Here is a 24,372-nt window from a genome sequence, read left to right as displayed (position 1 = left end):
AAAGGCTAAATTTTGACGGTCCTTTATTTCAAGGACGAAATTTTTTCAGGAGATCGCATCTTCGACCCTTTGAATGGTGCCTGTCAATTTTGAGAACAGCTTTCGAGGTTGGAATATGATTAATCGGTCGTGGGTAATCAGGTTTATGCGGCTTTCTCGAACCTTTAAGATCTAGACTTCTTGCTTCCCACTAACCACGAGTGATCAAATATGAGTCCGACGACTCCTTTGGTTAGACCACATACAAAGTTATCTCTAGTTCTCTTTGCTGGAATTTATCTGGCGGACTATTAATCATTATTGGGTTGACGACATATCAAAATTCTGAACTCCACATACAGTGAACTTGTTTAGCTTCACCTTTTGACCACAGGTTCCAGATATTACGTAGAAGTAGAAGTTCTTATCTGGATGTTGTATACATCCTGTACATACATTGCTGGTATAGAACGTTTGAAATAAAAAGTCAGAAAACTTTGCAAATTTTGTAAATACTGTATACGAATTCTGTAAAGGACGATTCTGTGCACGAAATTCTGAGGGTTTTGCGGATTCTGTGTGCATCCTGTGGGCGAATTATATGTACTTTCTGTGTGAATTCTGTACCGATTCTGTGGAGGATTCTGCGTACGAATTCTGTAGAGGTCTAGATTGAAGCTTTTATTTTTATGTAACATCTAGGACAACCGAAAGATGGGTAGTTAAAAGAAGCATCTTGTAAAGATGAGTTTGCTACTCCGTACGAATCTCTATCTTGATTTGGTGGTGTCACGTGTCACGTTGGAAGCAGGCGACGAGTGCGCGAGATCTTCAGCCCATGTTGAGTGCTATCCTAAGACTGCAGAGCCGACGAGGATGGCACTGGGGTCGCTCCTATATAGCGAGCATGCCCCTTACTAACGCGTAGTGCTAATCAATACCCGGCGGCCCTAGCGCTAGCGGCCGACAAGCATGGCAGCCGTGACAGGTGGGGTCACTGGGAAAATTTGTGATGTGTTGTTAATCATTAATAGTCCGCCGTAAATTTAAGCGGCGGATTAGCTTACTACCAGTACTCCCCATTGCAAAAGTGTTGCAAATAATCTAGCACCCAAAATACTGCTGCTGCTGCTCCTCCTCCTCCAACGAATCATATCAAATACTTTGCTACGCGGTAAGAATCTGCTTGAATCTATATCAACAGTTACTGTTGACCAGTAGATTTTGATGTAGATAGATTTAAGGACATTCGATTTTGTGAACGTCATACTTACTTCTTCCCAAAGAGGTTAGTATATCTTGAAAGCTACTAGTTTAAAAGAATCAAGAGAAGCTTGCCTTGACTAACCAGGTGTTGGAATTCGTAGGCCACTGCAGTGGCAGGCCGCGCCTAACGCCAAGGCCGTTGTCACGTGATTCCGCACGCCGCACACTAGATTAGCCTTGTCCTCTGCAGATAGAGAGCATTCAGATCACCCACTTCATCACCATATACATTTTAACACTCCAGGTTGTTATTTGGCTCTCTGTAACTATCTATGTGGAGCAGCAGCTCCTCCAATGCATGCGGCAAGCTTTCGCAACACTTGTGCAATGGGCAGTACTGGAGTAGGCAGCAGAAGTACTCCGTACTCAAACTCTATTTCCATCATCAATCGTCACGGTGGAGAAGGGCGTTATCGAGAAAGGGTGCAGAGAGGGCGCTGCCGGTTATCGAAGAGGGAAGTTCTGGTATGATATGCGTGATCTCGATAAGCTGGGTTGATGGCCAACCAAATAATTTTTGGATAAGCCCATTGTTGACCCTAACTACTACTTTGGCTGTGATAGAAAGATTAATCCACCCGCTTGTTCGCCAAAAAGGTCCTCTAGCCAAAAGAGAAAAACCCCCATTTCAGTTACTCTCATCTCAGTGCATAACACATTTCGCCAGATGAGAATTTGGGCTGAAGGTTAGATGTGCAATTCCGTCTGCAGTACCTCCTTTAACTTGGCCAACAGCTCTAGAGGAACGATGGCGTCATAGAAGGCCTCATTGTAAACCAGGTTGAACTTCATCTGGTCTCGGAAGGTCCAGACAAAACAATACATCTGCCGCGTTAGGGTTTCCACGCCAATACTTACGTCCAGGATCTCCACTGATCCTCCGTCCTCTTCTCCGCTTTTGTGGACAGGGCATACCAGCAACTCCGCATCATCCACACTGGAGATATCGACCTCGCTCGGCGGCGGACCATCGACAGGCGGATTCTTTCGCAGTAGGCTCTGCACATCAAGCGCGTATTGTCTGCGAGCCAGCAAAAACTCCCTTGTCACGCCGAGGTGATATTCGTCGTTGTATCGTCTGGTATTTTCAGTCCAAGATTGCGAGGCTGGTATCCTGAACATATAGCCTCCGGTGTACAGGCCGGATGCAAATCGAGGCGTGTTATATGGTTCTGGCAGATATGGCCTGAGGCTGAACCGCATGGTGCTGGTGTAGTGTTTGTGCTTTGAATCTGCTGGCGCACCGGCGAAGGTGATGGCAGCGACCGAGGCATGAACTGCGGAGAGTACATTGATATCACGTGCTTTACAGGCTTCAAAAATTGCCCTTGTCGTGGGTTGAGAGAGGGTCAGTCGTGCGCTCCGAGTTCCAGAGGGTAAGGTGCTCTTGTCTCCAAGGTATGATACACCAACTGCGCCGGTTACGTGGGCAAGAGTAGAGATGTACCGATCTGCTGTGGCCTTTATTTCTGGTGTTACAGTGATTGGCAGATTGAGGACCTCTTCGACGCTAGGGACCAGTCGGCCAACCTCCTCGCCCCATGGTAGGCTGGAGGGATCTCGACCTGACGTGGCGGCGCAAAATGCCTCAAAGAAGGCGTTGAGTAGTTGCAACGCACCAAAGCCGTCTGTACGCCAATGTGCTGTATGCAGGATAAGCTGAGAACTCTTTGGTATATAGTGAGCTGTCATGTAAGGGGATGGCTTGAAGCTAGCAATCAGATCGCCGGCGCTGATATTTTCGTCGTGGACAAAGAAGGTCTCGTTGGCCCACCTGTCGAGCGCGTTGGTGTCTGGGACGACGTAATTCAGCGTTTCTTCCTCTGCTGTGGAAGCAATGCTGGGATGTTCAAATCGCAAATTCTTCCATGCACGGCTTAACTTGGTGAGCAAATCATCGCCTTGGAGAGGCTCGGTCACTTTGAATGAAGCTTGGGAGGTGATTGACCAGTGTTCGCGGCCTGAAGCATGGGCACGATCTCCTATCGCTTTGATGAATTTCTCATTTTCTCCAATACGCCTTTGATAGTGACCAGGGCGGGACTCTGACCAAGTCATCTACGCAGGAATGGTTAGATTCAGATCCGCCAGACAGACGCAAACATCTGAAGTGCCAGAACCAAAATGAAGCTTTCAAATACATACGGTAAATTCGTGGCTCAATCTCAATGCAAAGCGTGTTATGATTTAACCACAGCGTTTCCAGATTGCCTCTGTTAAGCAGTTCACTAACGATGTAGGTCGAGAAAAAGACGAATACTTAGCCTGGTTTGAGCTTGAGGTTATGTTGCTGAGGGCAAATGATGAATGCGGCAGGTCTTTCCTTCTCTTTCGACTGTCGGGCAAGTGGCGTGGGATGGGTCTCTCACATCGCCGATTGGTCTTGTGCGTACTGAACAAGGGTTGTTGGTACTCTCGAGAATACTATTACGGAGAAATATGAAGCCGCGCCCCTCCCGTAATATTCATGAAACAATACAAATACTTTAATCCGATCAAAAACCGCAATGGTATTCCAAATCAAGACTGGAGGTCTTGATTCTGATATTGCTTATTATCCGTCATAGCTTCAGCTCTTCAGACAGGGTAGAAACCCAATACGTGGTAATGTGGTCACTGACAGGTTAACAAGAGAAGCTACTCACAAATTTCTGTAAAAGATGTATTATGCTTGCGCCAATAATTCTAATCTGATTCCAGTCTCCAGAACGAAATCCTCCCGAATCATCTTCTTTAGAATATTGATCACTTCTCATAACCAGGAAACTTGCGATGTATATTGTACATACCAGAAAAACACATGTGCCCAGGATGTAGGAACTGTCAAGTACGATGTGACAAAGATCGATCTTCAGGCAGATTATACTCGTACCCAGTAGTCAAGATAAAAGATCAGCACACCACAATATCATGACCAGTGCAGCGGCAAGGGATTGTTGAAATTGAAAAGCTGATCCGGATCCCACTTCCGCTTCAGACGTGCGAGACGTTTGAGCTTTCGTGGTGCATACCACACCCCAGGGCCTTCATCGCCATGGCCATAGTTGCCGTACATTGTAAAGCTTTCGTAGCCACTCGTTGTCTGGAATTTGTTGCGCGATGAAACCAGGAAGGAATCGACGATCTGATCCAGAGTAGAATTGTTGGGATAAATGTTTTGATAAAGCCTGTCGTATTTTGGCTGTTAGTGAGAAAATGTAGGGAGGACATTACTGGCTGGGATGATGAAAAAAGGGTTCACATACAAGTGCATCTTAATATCACGATATGGATATGCAGTTTCCTCATCCGGGACCGCCAACACGGCTTGATTTGGGAATCGGGAAGCAACAAAGGTTCCGTTGATCTCCGGATGCTGACGGTAAAAAGTTGCCACGTCAGCGAAGAATGATTCATAGGTAGACACATCAGTCTGCCTAAGACCTTGACCAGCAATGTTGAGGTACTGATTCTCCAAGCATGCCGTTGATGGGGCGGCAAAAAAGAGGGCCGCGTAAAGCCTATTCCAAGGGACCATAGTAATGTTGGTTCGGAGCGGATTGAGTTCCAAAAAGGGTTCTAGATAGGGCATGGCTTCCTCCTGCGGGCCATAGTAGACGACATTCAAAATAATTCTCGGCTAAAAAGTATTATCGTCAGCAGCCGACCAGTTGGGGGAGATCTCAAAGACAAACTCACCTCACCAGCTGTTCTGTTATAGGTCACGACGGTTACCAACGAGAGCTCGGCAGGAAGCGTATCATCATAGGACTTGATGATCTCCCAGATTGAGCGATTTGCACTGGCAGGAAATAAGAGATCACCTTCCATAACTTGTCCGTTATTTGTTGTATCGTAAACTTTGAAGGTTGCCTCTGTGACAATCCCAAAGTTAAAGCCTGCCCCACGGATACCCCAGAAAAGGTCAGCATTCTCTTGGCCTGATACCGTTATAAGATCGCCACTGGCTGTGACTAGTTTCACGGATACAAGCGCGTCTATCATCAGGCCGTGAAGGCCTTGGAGGTTGCCAATTCCACCACCTAAGGTCGCGCCAAGTGTGCCAACGCATGAAGCTGTACCGGTTTCTGGCCCTAAACGTCAGCCACGTCTTGCGCTGGGGTGTGTAGGGAAACGTACGGATTTCCTTCCCAGCGGATTGCAGCTCATCCCAAACCTCCAGAAACTTGGTTCCTCCGCCAATGGTGACAAGATTATTCGGTGCGTCTAGGTTTGCATATCTCAGATAGCTGAGATCGATATCGATGCCATCATGCACGGCGCTGTAGGTGAGTGAGGCCCCATGTCCAGCAGCAGTCGCAAGGAATGGTATCTTGTTCGCACTCGCTATTTTGACCTAAGTCTCGCTTAGTGCAGCCTTAACCAAATCTTCGATCCTTGGTGACTTTGCTTACAATGTTTTGGACATCTTGAACGGTTGCAACCTTGATGGCACCAATGTAGGAAGGTTCTGCCCATCTGGACCATCGCTGCTGCACCTCTTCAGTGTAGTTAGCATAGGAGGGCAACAAAATCTCAGCCTCAGAAGAAAGGCTGGGCCCAAATAACGCGTGGATGTCGCTAGCGTTTTGATGGTATGAGGCAGCCAAAAGAGGAAGAATGAAGAGGAAAGCAACGTGGAAAAACATGGTTGGCAATGGATATCCAACACGTATAGAGAAACCGAACAATGCCGATCAAAAAAGATCTGGGGACCTGGCCCCCTTATAGCTTATTCTATCGTGGCTGACTTCTCCCATCTCTGAGCTCCGCTGAAGTATATTACTCCCTATGTGAACACAACTGTGGTTCTTCCATTTGATTGCTTGTGTTTTGTTTGATCCCGTAGGAAACGAGTAACGCCACTCCAAGGAAAGCTCATCACAGCGCGGCGCAATAGCCATCCAACACAAGCTCATCACAGCGTGGCGCTCAATAGCCATCCAACACCCTCAGCTGCTCGAGTTGTTGTATTGCTAGCAGAAACAATAGTCCCAAGCTGGATCGGTAAGGTTGCCCGCGCATCCTCTTGTGGGACCCTTTGTTGCCTTATTGTTTCTGAAACAATTCAATGTAAATATCGATGCCATACTAGATTAGGGGCTGGAATGGTTCCTCAGTTGGTGCTAAAAGCAGCCACCGTGATGGAGTAGGATGTTCCGTTCTTATGACTGCGTGTTTTCCACCTTATCCAGTAGGCCCCATGACGCAGCTGATTCGCATCTTGTGGTGGAGTAGTGTAGTGGAAGTGTGGTTGTATCAGCTAGATTTCAAATTGCCACTGGAGGATTTGGGATGGGATGAGACTCTCAGCGCCAAGACCATACATTCGCTTACTACTAGTAGTAGTACTTTCAACTTGAAGTTGTTACTCCGCAAGATAGTCCGAGCCGAGTAAATATAGATAGTTGTCCGGCCAACCAAGGGTGTGTATGACAGGGGGTATGACAAGGCGTTTGACCGGGGGGTATGACAGGGGGTTATGACAGGGGGGTATGACAGGGGTATGACAGATACCCTCCAAATGTTGGCTCTGATGAATTGCGGATCGAAGTCCTGTCATGGGCAGATAGTCCTGGAAAGTGAATGTGTTGAACTTCGTGAGGGCCTATTGGTTGATTGGTTGATTGGTTGATTGGTTGATTTTGTTGGCCTTTTCCCCCTGTGATTTGCCCGCATTTGATTGGTCGATTTCTACTGTAATTCCGCCGCTAATTTGGCTATACCGTTCAGCCAATTTGTACGCATATCTACGCTCTTTACTCTTAATAGATAGAGCAACCTGCTCTTTCTACTCGAACCACGTAGCATGTTCACAGCATGGTGTTGATTCTTCGTGTCTGGCTCGCTAAAGTCAGTTGGGCGGCACAATGCACAAGGCAAGTTTTGATCCAATTTAATATGACAATAATTGCAAGCTAGAATGGGGCTTTGGTATAATCGCTTGGAAAGCCATAATCCGCCACCAATCCGACGAAGCATCCATCACTTTTCTTTATATCCGGATCGGCTCCGCCCTTCCACCTTGCTCCATCATGAATGATCTTGCGCGTTATCAAGATGTCATTGGACAATTATCTCGACTAAAAACATATACCCACGTCCTCTTATGTTTTCCCATGCCAGAGGGCGTATCTAGGGATTCTGTCGCCAAATTGTTGGAGACTGCGGCATTGAAGCTCACATCCACCTTTCCTTGGCTCGCTAGCAAAGTCATCAATGAAGGCAGTAGACCTGGCAACTCCGGTACCTTCAAATTGGCCCCGTGCTCGTTGTTCGCGGCTCCTAATACCGTCATACGCGTCAAAGACTGTTCCCGTGTCTGCGTTTCCTACGTGAAGATTACTCAAGCCCGAGGCCCTTTCCCCCTATTTGACGGCAAGATCCTTGGCCCGGTCAAGGCTTTCCCCGAGATATACGAAGAATCTGAATCTGAACCAGCACCAGTCCTAGTGATTCAGGCCAATTTTATTCAAGGCGGTATTCTCTTAGACGCAGCCGCCCAGCACAATTTCATAGACGGCGGGGGTCTCTTCCAATGTATGCGGCTTTTCGCAAAAGCCATCCGTGGCGAGGAGTTTTCAGATTTCGAGACCCAGCAAGGGAACCGAGATCGCAGAAGTTTGATTCCACTGCTCGGTCCCAATGAGCCAATGCTGGACCACAGCCATCTCCGACGTCCACCATTATCAGAGTATCCAAGCCAACAGCAATCTCCCACGACCTCACGGCCTCCAGCAGCGTGGTATTGCTTCCGCTTCTCCGCTCCAAAGCTGGCACAACTCAAAGGTCTCGCTAATGACGATATCAGTCGCGGAGGATGCGACCCTTCAATTCCTTTCGTTTCTACCAACGACACTCTCAGCGCCTTTTGCTGGAAAAGGGTCGGCGCGGTCCGTCTACATCGCCGCCAACGACCTGATGACTTGTCAAAATTCTCCCGCGCCCTCGATGCCCGGCGCGCGATGCAGATTCCCAAAGAATACATGGGCCAGATGGGCTACAATGCTACATGCAGGCTCAGTTTCAGGGAGCTTGAAAAGGCGTCATTGGGTACGGTTGCATCGATCTTGCGCAGGACCGCAAGAGACGTGAACAACGAATATTCGGTACGCAGCTGGGTCACATTCATTGCCAACGAGCCAGATAAGTCCAGCATCATGTTTGGGGGAAGCTTCAACCCAGACACAGATATTGGGCTCTCATCCTTGGCACACGTGGAGTTATACAGCGCTGAGTTTGGTATTCTGGGAAAGCCGGAGCTGGTCAGACGTCCTAACTTCCACCCGTTGGAGAGTTGTGTATACTTCTGGTCACAGACGGAAGCCGGGGACTTTGATGTGCTGATGTGCCTGAATGAGGCGGATGTACAGGCGTTGAAGATGGATCAGGAGTGGAAAGAGTATGCGGAGTATATTGGGTGAGATGGTGTTGAACAAAAATAACGTTAGTCGCCGCGGTCGTTTTGGTCTGACGGAATGGCGATGTAAGTAAAAACCTTCCAGGGGGTATTATCTTTGGTGTTTTATTTTCGCACTGAGGTAGAGCAGCTGCGTAGAATGGGAAGCGTCAGCTGGTCAGCTGATCAGTCAGTCTCAGTGGCCAGTCTCAGCTTCGCCGAGGCCATCACATAACCGCTGCTCAGGGTATCCATCAAATCAAATAAACCAAATCTTGACCCCTATTTGATTTGCTTACCTAGTCCCAGAGGCCGATTTGATTTGATTTGACTCATTTGTCAAATAGAGTCAAATTTTAGTAAGCAATATTTTGTTAAGAGGACTGCCTTTCGTAATTTCACCTCACAAAAAGAGTCTGCCAAGACTTTCTCTTCGAAAACAACCCTGAATATTTCAAAATAAATTACTTTTCCGCCAAGACTTCCATTTGACTAATTTGTCAAATCTAAAGTCCTGATTTGATTTGATGAAAGCACGGATTTGATTTGGTTTATTTGACTCAATTTGATTCAAATGGACACCCTGCCGCTGCTGGCAAAGAGACACTTGGCGCGACTTCATAAGGCTCCAAAGCATCATTTCTGTAGATAGGAAGCTTGAGGATCCCCATCCTAATATCTGTATCACGTGGTTGATGTAGCTGAATCAGTTGTTGGAATCCTAGCATTTGTACTGTCAAGTAGGGCCATAGGCGACAATTGCTATCTGCCTGTCATGCATGAATCCCTGCCCCGCTGATCAGCGGGTCGATTATGTATAGTACCACGCAAGTGTACCGGAGTTAAAATACCCCGAACAATAGAAATGGTCTTCAAATAAAAGGTAAATAAAATCCTGTCCAGACAGACAGTAGGACAGAAGTCCTGTTAATTTTGGCACATTTTGGCAGTACTTGCTACTAGGCCTCGCGGCCTGCATAAGTGAATGACTTACTAATAATGTATAAATACTGTCTATGTATACAGGTGATCCAGATGGGATGTGTGCCACAACACTTTCGTCTTTGTTCCTTTTCACCTGTCGTCTCACTTGCCACATCATGGGCCATAACCAAATCCGCTTCCCGCAGGTAAACGAGCATGATGTTGAGACAGCAATGATGTTTTCGACCGAAGCCGCTGACCCAGATGGTGAGCGCCGACCACTACTCGCTGAACAGGGCAAAGATCCTCACTTGGTGGTCTTAACCGGCCCCCATGACCCCTTGGATCCGCTGCATCTCCCGCCATGGAGAAAATGGTTCTGCGCCAGCATCCTGGGAGCAATGACCTTTGCAGCAACCTTTTCAAGCTCGGTTTTCAGTGCGGCTGCCAGGGTGACTGCTCAGGAATTCGGAGTGGCGCCCGAGACCATGGCTCTGGCAACATCGCTTTACGTTATTGGCTTCGCAACAGGACCGGTTCTGATGGGCCCGGCGTCGGAATTGTACGGGCGCAAAACGCCCTTCTTTGTCGGCTATCTGGGATTCATTCTCAGTCAAGTTCCCGTTGGACTGGCTTCGAATGTGGAGACCGTCCTGCTCTTCCGCTTCCTCGGCGGCGTTGCCTCGTCAGCATCTCCAGCCATTGTGGGCGGATATCTGGCCGATTTCTTTCCTCCCATCGAGCGCGGGGTTGCAGTCGCCATCTTCGCTGCAACCACCCTGATCGGTCCTTCTGCCGGTGCCATCATCGGGGCAGTCGTGGTACAAAGCTCCCTCGGTTGGCGCTGGACTGCTTGGTTCTCGATGATAATGGGTGTCGTATTCGGCGCAGTTGGGCTTTTGGTCTTGCCCGAAACCTACGTGCCCGTCCTCCTGAAGAGAAAGGCCCGGCAACTTCGGTTCAAAACCAAGAATTGGGCGCTACATTCCAAGCTGGAGGAGACTCCTGTTGATTTTAGAGACTTTGTTGTTCGCTATCTCAGGCGACCGTTTCTCATGCTTTGTCTAGAGCCTATACTGCTTTTGATGACGTTGTATATCTCATTCACATTTGGCATGGTCTATCTACTGTTTGTGGTGAGCATTACTCAAACATCCTCCTGCCTTCCTCTCTCAACGCTGACGCTCAAAGGCCTATCCGATCAGTTTCGTCCAGCAGAGAGGTTTTGATCCGGTTGTCGGAGCACTGCCTTTCATTGCTATTATCATTGGCATCATCATTGGCTCCGTGTCTGTTGTCTATTATACGTTAACAATCATGAGGCAGAAGTTGGTCCAAAATGGCCAAGTGGTACCTGAGGACCGTCTCCCTCCGATGATCGTCGGTGCTTGTCTGCTTGCAGTTGGCTTGTTTTGGTTTGCTTGGGCGTCCTCCCCCACCATGAACCCGTGGCCGCAGATCATTGCCGGTGTGCCCATTGGGATTGGAGTACAGGTCGTTCTGCTGCAGTCATTAGCATATCTTATTGATATTTATACCACCAACGCCAATTCGGCCATTTCAGGCACCGTCATCGTGCGCTCTTTGATTGGCGGTGGCTTTCCTTTATTCGCCGTCCCTATGTATCAACGGTTTGGGGTATGTTCTCTCTCTCTGCTATTTGATACAAGTGGAAGCCCGCTGATGAGACTTTTCGGATAGGTGTTCTGGGCTTCAAGCTTCCTCGGCATCTTTGCGGTTCTGTTCGTCCCCATCCCTATCCTTTTTTATTTCTATGGAGCGAAGATTCGCTCCTTCAGCAAATACGTTCCCCAGCTATAATCCTCTGATGTGCAAAACAACCACAGAACAAACGTGGTAAAAGTAGATAGACGGCGTCAGTTGCATGGTATCCTAGATGGGCGTTGGGTAGCTCGCACTCAATGACGCAAAGTCAGAATGTACACATAGATATTATGTCTACGCAAAACTCGCGTCCCATCTTATGGTAAACACACTGGGCACTGATCAGAATCAATTGTATCGCTAAGTAAAATCTTTGATCAAGGATAAAGTTTTATTACACGGTGTGCGACACTGCTTCCAGCAGTCTGGGAAGAGAGACACTACCTAAGAGCATAGGGAGAAGTGGGTTGGAAACTTCTAACTATTTTCCTTTTGCTATCATCTTAGTATGACATGGTGACATTAGCAACAGTCAGCACTTGCTAGCAATTCAGGCCTTGATCGCTATGTATGTGACGATGTGTATGCATCTCTAATTATCACTACTAAAATCTATATCGGCTCATGGAGGAGTTTATTTTTACATCTTCAAGACTCCCTTCTCCTTTGCGACAATGAAGATCTGCTGCACAATGGCAGCAACATCCTTGGTCTTGATTGGCACTCTGTGGTTGCCGTCCCACTCAACCAGTCTCGCACCTCGACCTCCCTCACAGTACCTAGCGAAAAATTGTCTGTGAAGCTCCAGACCCTGATCCTGCAAGCCATGGACATGGATTGTCGGTAGTCGTAGCAAATGCTCTCTCCTTTCCAGACACTTCTGGTCGGGAAAATTAGCCAATCCGATCTGCGACGCATCCACCAGCGCAGGGTTCATGACCAGGTCCGGATCAAGCGAAACCAAAGGTCCCCGCCCCGCCAGCAGAACTGCAAAGCGAAAATTCGAGCCCGTTCCCTGCTTGCCCAGCTTCTCTGTGCGCACCTGCTGGCGGAAGAGCAGGCTTGCGCACATCTTGGCGCCCTGGCTAAAACCCAGAAGCCCTACCCATTCGCCCGTGGCTCCCTGGCGGTCGTCTTCTCTCATGGCAGCGTGCAAGGATTTCTCGATCATGCCAACTGCCGCTTCCGGGGCGATTAGGGGATGCTCTGGTCCGGAACGTAGCCAGCGACGGAAAGGACCCCACTCGCCATAGACTGATAACACGTCTGGACCGGGTTGAGAGGGGAAGGGTGCCTCGGCGAAGCAGAGCCGGAAATGGCATCGGAGTTGCGCTCGGAGAACTCGGCATTGGGCGCGGAAGATTCGAGCGTTGCTGCCACCACCATGGAGACATAGTAGTCGGGGCAGGTGCAGCGTTCGGTCTTCTGTTTCTAGCAGGTTCGTGATCGTCATAGTCGGGGATCAAGGCTGAATTGAAGAGGGACTCCGTATAGAGTCCCGGTGAATTTTCTAGCTCAGTGAGAGAATTCTAGATGGCAATGAAGACGAAGCGAAAAGCAGATTGAGAAAGATGACTATAGGAGAGTGACTGGAAGAGAGATTGATCTTCAGAAGAGCCTCATCAAGTGCAATATCACCAAAACATGAGCTGTGTTACACAGATAGAAGAATTTGGTACGCCGTGTTAGATAAGAAACAGACCGTGGTATTGGCTGCACAGTATGTGTAGGAAGCAGAGGAATCAATGGCACGGCGCGTTACTGCAGGGAGGACCAAATCTAGTTTGATGAGACTGTGAAAGTTGAATTCACCGCGAAACAAGCTTGTGTGGCAAGCCAGAAAGTAACATCCAACAAATATCAGTATCTTCGTCTCGCCTTGTGGAGTAACGGAAGATAGTCAAACGGTCCTGTTCATTAACTAAGCTGTTGTGGGGCAAGGAGGCCCACTCCTTTTCTGTTTCCCAGCCGCTGCCATCCACGAGGAATGGCTCGTTGAGGTTAGAATGCCTGTCAACTCACCGATAACAGGATCGTCATCAGCGACGTAAGTCCATACAATAAATGAAAATGATGGGATCCTGTGCTCACCGCTCAGGCTGCCACAGCTGAGTCTTGCTATGAACGCCAACGGATATTTCGTATTCAAGCTTGTCTTGCATGAAGATACCCTATGTTGTTGGATCATCCATGATGTTATTCATATCCCAACCCTTCAATGATAGCAGGCTGAACATTTCACCGTGCCAGTCTTGGAGCGAGGTGGTTTCAGCCGCGAGGGTAACCCGGAGCCCAAAGACCCAGGCTAATTAATAGGGAGAGGGACCTTGCATGACAGGAACAAGGTACCACACCCTTTAAGCACATATCTCTGGTCACTCAGTCAGCAGCATGTTGTCCCGATGCCAATAAACTCCGGTATCAGGGTTGTGGGAAATCTTCCAGGGCCTCAAACCGATTCCATCCCACATCTCAGCTACAAAGTCCGAAGTTGGCGATGCGCCCACTGCATCTGGAGCTTCTTGTCGTCGAATTCTGACTGTGGTTTGATTGACATCTTCCCATCACCTTGGCGAAGGAAAACTAGTATCCTCCTAATAGATTCGCAGTGCTTGGTGATAACGGCGGAATTACGCAAATTGCAACACCCATTTTACGCATTGACAACCTAGATACTGTATATAACGTGTGGAGCAACTATCCACGATCCTTCAACCGCCTAAAATGCAAGCCAACGCTAGTTCAGGCACCTAATTATCGAAGGCTGGAGTGCTTTATTCTTCTTTCGGAGAAACAATCACCCGAGTAGTCCCGTGATAAAACTCCGGAAAGGAAAAGGAAATTCCGAAATACATTACTACGTAGATGCCGCATTTCGGCGATTCTTAAAAAAGAGCCCTCGAAAATGCTGTGCCAGGGTCTGTGCTCACTTCGCCTTCGCAAATAGAAAAGCAGCCGGACATAAGAAGCAATCTCTGGTGGAATAATGTGCTCTGATCCACTGAAACTGTTGTCCGTACATGACGGCGCAGTACCATTTCCCGTTCCCTTATCAAACTCTCTGCCAGAATCCGTTAGGGCAGGTCTTACCTACAGCACGCCCCATGCGAGAAAGAACAGCAGGGCATGATGGCCTTCTCATTGATGACTCTAGGAGTATCTACCCGGATTGGGTGATTAGGATTCAATCACGGTAGATTCCCGCTCCCCCACAGTTAACAAGATGTGTCATCTATGATTCCCGAAATTTAAGCCTGCACTCGCTTTGAGAAGGTGACTGCACATATTGGACATAGCGACGCCTTCGGCCATTGAATGTTTTCTAGAGAGTTCTACATTTCCTATATCGGGATCATTTGAATTTCTTTCCTCGCTGCAGCTCCAACCGACACAATGCCTCCCCCGAAAGGAACGCCAAACATTCTTGAAGGACCCGGTCAGTGCCTCATATGTAGTCATGTCTATACGCAGCTGCTGACGCATAGCGCCAGGTGACTACGAGGTAACGTCCACCATTCACAATGACACCTATCCGGCAATCCATCCTGCCAATGTCAGTTTCGCAGGCAAGGCTGTCTTTATCACGGGGGGGTCAAAGGGTTTGGGTCGCGCTATGGCTCTATCATTCGCAAAGGCTGGCGCATCATACATCGCTGTTGGAGCTCGCTCCGATATGTCTCAGCTCGCTAAAGACGTCGAGGCTGCCGCAGTATCTGCCAATCGAAGCGCCCCCAAGTTTTTACCAATCAAGCTCGATGTCACCGAGGAACGAAGCATTGAGATGGCAGCGGCAGAAGTTGAGAAAGAATTTGGGAAGCTGGACATTCTCGTGAATAATGCGGGCATCCTTGGTAAACATGGATTAATCGCCGACTCAAACCCAGAGGAGTGGTGGCAGGTCCTCGACGTCAATGTCCGCGGGCCATACTTGGTGACTCGTGCTTTTCTGCCCATCCTGCTCAAAGGCCAGGACAAGTTTATTGTTAATGTGACGAGTGTTGGAGCGCATCTAGTCAACCCAACGCTGAGCGCATACCAGGTGTCAAAGCTAGGACTGTTAAGACTATCTCAACTGATCTACGCTGAATATTCCGCGCAGGGGGTGGTGTCGTTTTGCATCCACCCTGGAAACAGTCCCACAGATATCATGGGCGGTCCTGAGGGAGTCGCAGATCATCTCAAGCCTGGTATGTCTGATACATGGGTCCTTTCCCGCAAAGGACTCGACGCTGACTGTTTCTCAACGCAGTTTTTGTCGAGACCCCTGAATTGAGCGCTGACTCGATTGTATACCTCACGTCGGAAAAGCGGGATTGGCTTGGGGGTAGATACATTAATTGCACATGGGATCTACCCGAACTCATGGCCAAGAAAGATGAGATTGTGAAGGACGACAAGCTAAAAGTAAGACTCGTTTATTAGGTATTTGGATCTGTCAGAGGGTAGCCCTCGGTCCGACTTTAAAAACCACCATCACGGATTCAGGAACAGCTCGATTTGGAATCTGGTGCAAAACCTGTAAATGAAATCTGAGAGTGTAGGAATTGTCAAAAAGGCCTGTAACCATTTCTCTGTAACCACTGTAACCATTTCTTTTCTCTGTAACCATTTCTCTGTAACCATTTCTCTGTAACCATTTCTCTGTAACCATTTCTCTGGATCTTTTTTGAAATGCACATTATTGGGAAAGGCATCCGTATCGACAATAGAGGCTTTAGGTCGCTGGGTCCCTATATATTATTCAGTAGGATCCGAACCTATAGCTAGAATTCAACATTTCCGTACATAATCCACCCTCCAACCCTCTCCAGTTCCGCCTTCCCCCCCGGCAGAACCACCTGCACATCTCTAATGTCCTCGCCGACACCCTATCCCCTTCGTACTGGCTGGAGCAATAGCTTTATGTTAGACGACCGCGGCCTAACGAAAAAGACGAAGAAAAGGCGCAGAAAAGACGCAGAAGTTGTGTGGTAGAAGTGTGTTGATTCTATCTACGTTTATTTGGCGCCTTTTAGCCGCACGGCAGCCGCCCGGCAGGCGCATGACACTTTAGGCTCAAATAAGGTTGTCCACAGCTGCTCATTCAATCAGTACTTGATAACAATAGAGAAAGAAAGAAATCATTCTGCCAGCGCTATAAAGCTTTCATTTCAGAGGATCTTTCTCTTTGCAACTCTACTCTAACAAGCTGCTTGGGCAGAAGTTGTGGCAACCTCAAATAAAGAAGATTCGACGACGCTAATTGGCACATTCTACACCCTTGTGCTGGTACGGAGGGGATAGTTAGAGTCAGTAGCGTGATTCAATTACGCGACCTTATTCACTCATTCACTGATTCAGTCACTTATGGATGGATCTTCAATCCGAAAACGTGCCCTAAATATTTACTCCCCAACCCTCTCAATTTACAAGTCTTTTGGGATTTGAAGATTTGAGGGCATCTAGCCCCAAATTCAACGATCAGAACGAGCCAGCTTTCGGCCCTAATGGGCCTTCGAACAGGCAAGATAAGTCCAAATAATTCTGTTATCAGCCTATCGAAGACTGCTTGATCGGGCTCTGCTTTGAAGTGGGAAGTTGGCTGTACATCGAAACTGCATCAAAGGGGCCAGGGGAGACGTCAAACCGAAATCCATTTTTGGCGCATGACATCTCAGCATCCACGCCTCTAACAACCATGCCTTTTCAAGTGGTGTGGTGGCACTGTAAAGCACACTATCTTAGAAACCAAGGTAGTTTTCAATGATGCCGGCAAGGGGATGATGTATACTTATTTCTGAAGCTTTATATGTACGCAACAGAATCGCTGCCGGTGTGTTGCCCCTTCCAGTTTAGCCCTGGCCGATTGGGATTCGTAAAAGATCTCTTGCTCCTCAATCTACTCCCTCGTCTACTCTTCTCTGTTATCTCTCTCTCTCTCTCTCTCTCTCTCTCTCTCTCTCTCTCTCTCTCTCTCTCTCCACCTCTTGCCTCTTCGCTCGCAGACGTCCCATCCCCCTCCTGCCTGCTATGCCGTCATCTTGGCCGCCATCTTTGCCGCTGATGATGTCTTACATCCCAATCATAGGCCCCCCTACCCGCCTCAATGCAAACCAACCTGCTGGTGATTTTGTGCTCCAATGTAACTCTTGTCTCTAATAATCGATCCAATTGCCGGTGTTGCCGTAAAGATAAGTATTACCGTATGTGAGAGGTAGGGTAGTCGAAGGGTCGTGCAGCAGGACGTTAGCGATAAGGCCCAACAGACAACTGATATCTGCCATCTCAGCTTAGTATTCACTTTACATGATTGAATGTCTATACACATATGCGCAGCCCAACTTTTGAGCATAGCCTGCAGGATTCTCAAGAGGGAAATGCTTTGCCACATGCGGGGACTTTGTAAACTAAGTTAGTACGCTAGCGAAAGCTAATTCTTAACATGTTTGAAGCTGAGTGCGCCGCACCAGAGCGGTCATTATTGGTACTACTTACGAATTCCAACATTGCACCAGCGAAGACTTGTCGGCGGCAATAAACATGAGGAGCGCGAACAGGTCCATGCTAGCAATGGCGCTTCGGCCATCCTCAAATCTGACCTAGAAACACAATGAAAATAATACGGCCGGCATTTCGAAATTACAGGCCGCCTTTCCAGATAAGATAACAGACCAGGCGTGGAGTTTGGGCGGAGCGGTAGGTACAATACCTGCCGTGATTAAAGCGAAATAATGTATGGCAGACTGACGTGAGCGAGACTGATCAGCAAGGTTTGATGAGACTGCTCCAACGCGGGCGTACCAAGGTTGTTCACCTGCGTGTCTGACGAAATTCTTCCGGGGATCGTTTAATTCTGACGCCTCACTATCTACTTTCGATTGGCTCTTGCATGTCTTGACGAAGGGGCCTTCGGGCCAAGATAGCGAGAAGACGGCTGTCGTTGGTGGGAAATGGCTTCGGGCTTGATCGGAGTAACCGAGGACTTCCACAAGCAGTGGGATAAATTGTGGAGCAGAGCCGATGGAGATTTGCGGTAGACGCGTTAGATATGCCTGCTCTTTGTTTATAGGTTATGACCTACAAACAAGTGTTCAAAATCTCGGTCTTGCCTGCACTTAATTGGTGATGTTCATGAAAAGTGCCCGCGACAATCATCACCTTGAAGCCTGAAGTGGTCACTCGAGCTCTACCCGGCCGCCACAACAGGAGCCGTACCACGACGTTTTCAACCTAGGAATTCGTATTATGGGCACAGCCGGCACGTGTAGTACCGTTTCTGATTCATGTGTCGACCGTCAAGATACTTTCTCGTTACCGCATCTTCCCGTCGCCGCGATAGATTGGAGGTCCCTGGAGTAAGCTGGTGGGCTGTGTTTGGCGAAGAGATTCGAAGAGAACGTCTGTGGGGTTGACAACATGTTGATAATCCTTGATAGCACAACAAGCGCATGGAAATTATGCCCCTGGACGTCATTACCCGGTTGACCTTGATTCTAGACACACCGGATCAAGGCCTTAGGATACAGGGTCAAGCGCCGATGTGTATGAAGGGTGCCCATCCAATCGCATCATGATCTGGGCGCCGGACTCTGCCTCTCCTACGATCCCTAATCGTCAACGTTGCAAAATGCAACGCTCGAGCTGCTATGTCAGAAGTCTTGACATGATCTCCAACAATCGCGAGTTGCTCGTAGAAAGCTTCTGCGACCTTCGCCGAGGCGGAATCATCAGCCTCCCAAAGAGTACCAACGACGGACGGGTAACCGATGAGCTGAAAGGCACTGGCCATGTGAATGGCCTCATCCATCAGACCGGACGAGTAATGTTGGGCCGTAGAACAGGCCGAGAGGTAGGCCAATTGCGCCTCAGTATTGGTGATTTCAGAGACCTGTTTTACCGTCAAACGGTCGATGGCTCCTGGGTCTCTGCAAAGAATCAACGAGCTCTCCGAAGGGTTCTCAGCGTCTGGGTCGCCGTGACATGCAAAATGGACAATGTTATGGCTTCTGAGCCTTTCCAAAACATCACGTGCAGAGGGAAGAGTAAGTTCTATTTGCGTTCTCTGCGTACCTCGATGACTTCGCTCGATGGCAGCAATCTCCCCTGCCACGTTCAGCGGCTTCCACCTAACATCCGGCGTCGTTGGCATGGAGACAACCAACAGGTGCTTCGTATCCAGGTGTCGCCCTTTGCCTTCCCGGTTTCGTGCGTATACCAGAGCCTTGAAATTCGAAATATAAGACGAAACGACGTAATGGGCTGTACAATCCTTGGAATTCTCTTTCTCATAATCTCCCGCAGCATGAAGAGGCATCAGGCCCATGTATCCGCTAGTCACCCACCACAATCTGGGTAATTGGGAGACGCCATCAGGCGCTAGGAGCTCGAGCTTGTGCAGGACTGGTTGGACAGCCACCTCCCAAAGCCAACAAAGTATCAGTCGCATGTCTTTGTTACTCTTCGATCTCTCCAGAATACTCGATTTCGACAGTCTGTCCGGTCCCATGATACGTTGGACATTCGCCTCAAGGGTCGCAAGCTGTAAGTCTGGCAAGTTGATCGATTGTATGCCATACGAGGTGACCATGAAAGCATCACTGCGATAGCAGGTGACGTTGAAACACACAAGAGGTCCATGCTTGGCCAAGTCCACCAAGTGTCCGGATGTAGGTGGGAGCTGGAACCTCTCAAAGCCTTCCAGCAATCGGATGTCTGCCTCCACCTGCTCGAGTCTCGCTACCTTTTGCTGTTGCAACTTCGCTAGGTCGCACATATGAGCCTTCAGCCCGGCTTCACCTATATCTTCACTGTTCAACCCTGCAGAAGCAATAGCAGCCCGAGCCTGCTCATACTCGGAAGCCAGCCCTGGATGTACCGAGGCCAGATCTGTGACATCGTTCCTGGCATTCATAGCAAGGCTCGAGATGATCCCGCGACCAGCTTCGAGGGTCTCAAGTGCAGGCGCAGGTCCCAGCCCCGCGTACAACGCAGCGCTGGCAGCCCACGCGGAGATACCGGAAAATCCGCTTAGCATACGTTGCTGATCCTCACCCGCCAATGAACGTGAGCTGACCTTTTGAAATAGTTCGACCGTTACCTTCAAGACCTGGTATGCTTCTGCCCAATTTTTGTTCCCCAGAAGCCCGGCGGCAAGGGCTTTTCCGGCCCTAATCCGAGCTCGTGGAGTTGCGCCAGCTGCACTAAATGATCTTTGAAAAGCGGACAACGCCATATCATAGGCTCTAACCGCCTCTTCCAGTCTGTCTATCGAAATGTCTCTCTGAACTTGATGGGTGAGGCAGAGACCCAGCTGGTAAAGGTAACCCGACAGTGCCGGATGACCAGTTGGAGTTGCGTCGACACACTCCTGGGCGATCCTGAGTGCAGACTCTAACGCTTCGAAGTCTTTTTTCGATGATAAAGTGAATTTGAATGCCAGACGGAGTCCAAGATTGTGAAGACAACCAATACCACGAACGTCGGTCCTTGGGTGCAGCTGAATGGCCTTTTTAGCATAGCAAATGGACTCATCAAGATCTTTCTTGTCTCCTGCTACTTCATATCGTCTGAACAAGGCATTTCCAAGTGTCGATACATAGACTGCATCGTTTGGAGACACTGTGAGGGCCTCAGATATGGCTGCAATCGCGTCCTCTATGTCAGCTGGGTTTTTCGATTCGTCATATCGTGTGACGAGACGATTGCACAGATTGTTCAGGTAAGCTAGGTGATCCGTGCTCCCCTTCTTGGTGGCGGCTACAGCACCTCGTCCAGCATGAATCGCTTCCTCGAGGTCACCAGTGGTACCAGTCATGCGATACCTTGCGGAAAGACACGAGCTTAAACCGCCCAACAAGAAGTGGAGGTCGACATGGTCTATGCCAACGGATCCAATAGCCTGTCTTTCTAGGTCAATCGCCTTACCAAGACACTCGGCCGGCTCTGCAACTTCTGCCTTCGATCGTAAATGCTGTGCGATGTTATGTAGCCAGCCTGGTCTCCCAGGATGGCTTGGAGGGACCAAATCCACGGCTTCTTGGGCCAAGCTAATAGCTTCTTCGATGTCGGATAGAAGACCAGTCGAAGAGAAGACGGTTCCTAGCCGATTGCTCAGGCCAACAAGAATATTAATACGATCCATAAGACATCCGACAGGAATCTTTAAGGCCTTACGGTTGAGCGTTAGGGCGGTAGCAAGATCTCCTGGCTCATTCCTAATCTCCAAGAGTTCACTCTGGATCAGTAGAGCTGTAGCTCGGAAGTTGGGCAGCATCTGCTTGATAGCAGTCGCTTGCTCCACCAGAGAAATGGCTCGATTAAAATGTTCGAGTGACCCCGTTTGTCTGTACCTATCTCGAAGTGCGGAAGCCAAAGAGATCATGATTATCGGACGTTGGGGGTGGTCGAAGGGAATGTCCCTAAGAAGCTTTTCATTTCCGTCGATGCCCTGGTCAAGGTCTGCCAGTGACTTAGTCTGCAGGGCCCGTCTGTGCAAGTAACGATTGAGGTTGGCTGAGATTCGAACGCGCATTATGTGACCCGCTGGTAATTTTTCAATAGCTTTTTGAGTGTGCCAAATGGCTGCCTCAAGATCTTCAATGTGGTTAAGCATGCTGTGTCTCGATGAAAGGCCACAAGCATGATTGTTCAAATAGACGGCATGGGCCGTCTCATCTTCAGTGATTTCATCCACTAGTGTCCTCCCAATGCTGATTGCATCCGAGAGGCTTTGAATGCCTCCGTCATAAAGGTGTAATTCGTTAAGCCTGCTCGCTAGGGCCTCAAGGGCAGGCCCACGATACTGGCCGATGGCAGATGAAGCCTCAACTGCATCGCGTGCTAGCTGAAGGGATTCTTCTAAGTCTCCATACAGGCCTTTCTGGAAGAAGCGAACGGCGAGGGTGTCACTTACGTTGGCCAGGAACAGTGGTTTGTGCGTTGATTGTGGGATCATCACAGCGAGACAACGCCGAGAAGCATCGACGGCCCTCCTGATGTCCTCATCTTGGAATGTCCTTTCGAACCTTAGGCGAAGAATTCGCCCAAGGTTGTTGAGATATCCTGCCGTGTGAACATGGCCCTTCCCAATATCAACCGCTTGTTCAATTTGCTTGATTGCCTCATCTAGGTCGGCCGGATCGCCATTCTGCTCATATTGGCCACTGATGTCCTGGTATCTAAGGGCAAATTCAAATGCTTGATCATCAGGACTTAACGCCAATAAATTCTCACCGCCATTGACTTGTTTGGCCATGGCTTCAGAGTGGGCGGGAAAGGGTCTGATCTGGGAAGCGGCCAGATGCCAAACAGATTGCCAGGCAGGAGAATTTCAGGTTGAAGGTTGTCTAATACAAGAAATCTGGACGTCTTCGGTCGATTAATCGTAGAAGCTCGGGTCTTGTACTGCGTGTTCGGGGAAACATGTCGTCGCGCACATCAATCATTGACTCTTGGCCCCCACTCGCTTCTGGACGCGGCCGTGAATGGAGTGAGGAGAACCTTACGAAGAAAAGCGTCAACTTCCACTCAGCACCACGAAATTCGTCAACGGACTCATAACTTAGTATCATATTGCACGTCGTAAGAACCTTGTCAAGATGAAGTCAAGGTTTGTGCTTCTTAACTCTCTTGTCCCCATCGAGGAAATTCGCCCTGGTGGACTCGTCTCCGAACTTCTCTCTCCACAAACCAACGCCTTCGCTGGCAATCTCCCACCGGAAAGTACCGATGTGTACATCGATGAAAACGACAATTTTGGCGTACTGTTGGCAAATTCCAGTGAGGGCGCATTTCGATCCAACCTCACCAAACTTTTGAGGACATCAAGCACGATTGGCAACGAAGAGAGCGTGCAACTGTCATCGGCCCGATCCCGAAGCATCGAGCTCAGACAACCCAGGAAAGTCTTCATCCAACTCTGCAAATCATCCGAGGTCCGGCAATGGCTAGAGGACGGCGTTAGAGAGGGCGCAAAGAGTTACTTGGTGGTCGGGTGTCGGACCGTGTCAAATGCAACCTTTAAGGCCAAGTCGTCCTCTGCGCTACACCTCTCTGAAAATTTTGGAAGTCCCGGTCAGCACTATCGCGAGCGGTGGAGCCGATATCTTGGGCCTTGGTGCGGCGTTAGATGTAGGAGTTGGAGCCGATCATAGCAGAAGCCATAGTGATTCTGTCTACTTCCATGCTCGGGGTGAGAAGGTCTGGGCTATCCGCTATCAGAAAATCTCTTTCAAGCTGTTCAAGCACAGGTCCACCGAGACCGCATACCTGGAGAAGCCTCGATGGGTGATGTTGTCAAAGAATCGGGCCGCTTCTACAGGCGAGGAAGAGGTCGAGCTCGACCTGGATGATCTGGAACAGGACGACATTGAAGAGAACGGTCTGGTTAACTCGAAGCTCAAGGGGAGCGAAGGCAACGAGTCTTACTTTTACTCCAGAGATAATTTTAAGATCACGTCTTAGGGAGGACTAAGTAGCTTGGTTATTGTGAAGCTGCTTCCACCCTTAGACCTCCAAAGCAACCTTTCCTTTCAAGGGCGATATCATGGAAACGGCAGGCATGTGATCTCTGGGATTGACAAGAAGAAGGTAGACTTCAAGTTAAGAGACTACTTGCCGAGATAAAACCAGTGCAGGGCAAGATTTACGAATTGTGTGTTATAACGCTCTGTGCTTGAATATTTTAACGACTCGTGCAGTATTATAGAAGTCGAGCTTAGGCTAGACCGTGTGTACAAGATGGAGAAAAGAACCAGTTGCTATTTGTATGACTCTGACAGCGCATGGATATCTATGACGGCAACCTCTGAATGTATATTCCTCTACATCAAGGATCCGTGTTGTGGGAGAGTAGGTAATAATGCAACTCGAGTTAAGCAACCTAACGTACATTACCACTTGGCGAGACAATTTGCACACACTTTACACATTAATTTTATCACTCTATAGGCCAATTCATCTACGTCCAATTAGTAAAATAATAAAGCTGGAGATACTTCCTATTTGAGCCTATCTAAGAGAAATCTTATGCATAATGAATCCTCTAAACGGTGCGTAATTTGTACCTTATGTGATGGATGATGCATTTCCTCTGCCATGGCACAGGAAATGCATGTGCCAGCCACATACTCAGGAGGCAACGCCTATGACTGACTCGCGGCAGCAAGCAAACTCCTGCCGTG

The 24,372-nt window shown here is 48.8% G+C and overlaps 8 protein-coding genes across 8 annotated transcripts; 4 read left to right on the top strand and 4 right to left on the bottom strand.

The window, feature by feature from the left end:
- Positions 1 to 1,932: 1,932 nt before the first annotated feature.
- Positions 1,933 to 3,303, bottom strand: EPUS_08854 (uncharacterized protein; the record flags this gene model as incomplete). The annotated part of the gene is made up of 1 exon (XM_007803171.1): positions 1,933 to 3,303. The coding sequence occupies one exon, from the start codon at positions 3,301 to 3,303 to the stop codon at positions 1,933 to 1,935; it is 1,371 nt and encodes a 456-aa protein (XP_007801362.1).
- An 850-nt stretch (positions 3,304 to 4,153) lies between these two features.
- Positions 4,154 to 5,873, bottom strand: EPUS_08853 (uncharacterized protein; the record flags this gene model as incomplete). Its single annotated transcript, XM_007803170.1, has 5 exons — positions 4,154 to 4,412; positions 4,491 to 4,864; positions 4,924 to 5,312; positions 5,365 to 5,581; positions 5,640 to 5,873. 5 exons carry the CDS (start codon positions 5,871 to 5,873, stop codon positions 4,154 to 4,156), a joined length of 1,473 nt encoding a protein of 490 aa, XP_007801361.1.
- A 1,386-nt stretch (positions 5,874 to 7,259) lies between these two features.
- EPUS_08852 (uncharacterized protein) lies at positions 7,260 to 8,648 on the top strand (the record flags this gene model as incomplete). Its single annotated transcript, XM_007803169.1, has 1 exon — positions 7,260 to 8,648. The coding sequence occupies one exon, from the start codon at positions 7,260 to 7,262 to the stop codon at positions 8,646 to 8,648; it is 1,389 nt and encodes a 462-aa protein (XP_007801360.1).
- A 1,075-nt stretch (positions 8,649 to 9,723) lies between these two features.
- EPUS_08851 (uncharacterized protein) lies at positions 9,724 to 11,368 on the top strand (the record flags this gene model as incomplete). Its single annotated transcript, XM_007803168.1, has 3 exons — positions 9,724 to 10,683; positions 10,739 to 11,185; positions 11,249 to 11,368. The coding sequence occupies 3 exons, from the start codon at positions 9,724 to 9,726 to the stop codon at positions 11,366 to 11,368; spliced, it is 1,527 nt and encodes a 508-aa protein (XP_007801359.1).
- Positions 11,369 to 11,852: 484 nt separating this feature from the next.
- On the bottom strand, positions 11,853 to 12,665 carry EPUS_08850 (uncharacterized protein; the record flags this gene model as incomplete). Its single annotated transcript, XM_007803167.1, has 1 exon — positions 11,853 to 12,665. The coding sequence occupies one exon, from the start codon at positions 12,663 to 12,665 to the stop codon at positions 11,853 to 11,855; it is 813 nt and encodes a 270-aa protein (XP_007801358.1).
- A 1,940-nt stretch (positions 12,666 to 14,605) lies between these two features.
- On the top strand, positions 14,606 to 15,634 carry EPUS_08849 (uncharacterized protein; the record flags this gene model as incomplete). Its single annotated transcript, XM_007803166.1, has 3 exons — positions 14,606 to 14,648; positions 14,704 to 15,399; positions 15,462 to 15,634. The coding sequence occupies 3 exons, from the start codon at positions 14,606 to 14,608 to the stop codon at positions 15,632 to 15,634; spliced, it is 912 nt and encodes a 303-aa protein (XP_007801357.1).
- A 3,085-nt stretch (positions 15,635 to 18,719) lies between these two features.
- EPUS_08848 (uncharacterized protein) lies at positions 18,720 to 22,445 on the bottom strand (the record flags this gene model as incomplete). The annotated part of the gene is made up of 1 exon (XM_007803165.1): positions 18,720 to 22,445. One exon carries the CDS (start codon positions 22,443 to 22,445, stop codon positions 18,720 to 18,722), a length of 3,726 nt encoding a protein of 1,241 aa, XP_007801356.1.
- Positions 22,446 to 22,788: 343 nt separating this feature from the next.
- Positions 22,789 to 23,653, top strand: EPUS_08847 (uncharacterized protein; the record flags this gene model as incomplete). Its single annotated transcript, XM_007803164.1, has 2 exons — positions 22,789 to 23,185; positions 23,259 to 23,653. 2 exons carry the CDS (start codon positions 22,789 to 22,791, stop codon positions 23,651 to 23,653), a joined length of 792 nt encoding a protein of 263 aa, XP_007801355.1.
- Positions 23,654 to 24,372: the final 719 nt, after the last annotated feature.

This window comes from Endocarpon pusillum (genome assembly GCF_000464535.1).
Source record: "Endocarpon pusillum Z07020 unplaced genomic scaffold scaffold2034, whole genome shotgun sequence".
NCBI lineage: Eukaryota > Fungi > Ascomycota > Eurotiomycetes > Verrucariales > Verrucariaceae > Endocarpon > Endocarpon pusillum.
Note: the sequence above shows the minus strand (reverse complement) of the source record. Positions and strands in the feature narration are given on the sequence as shown.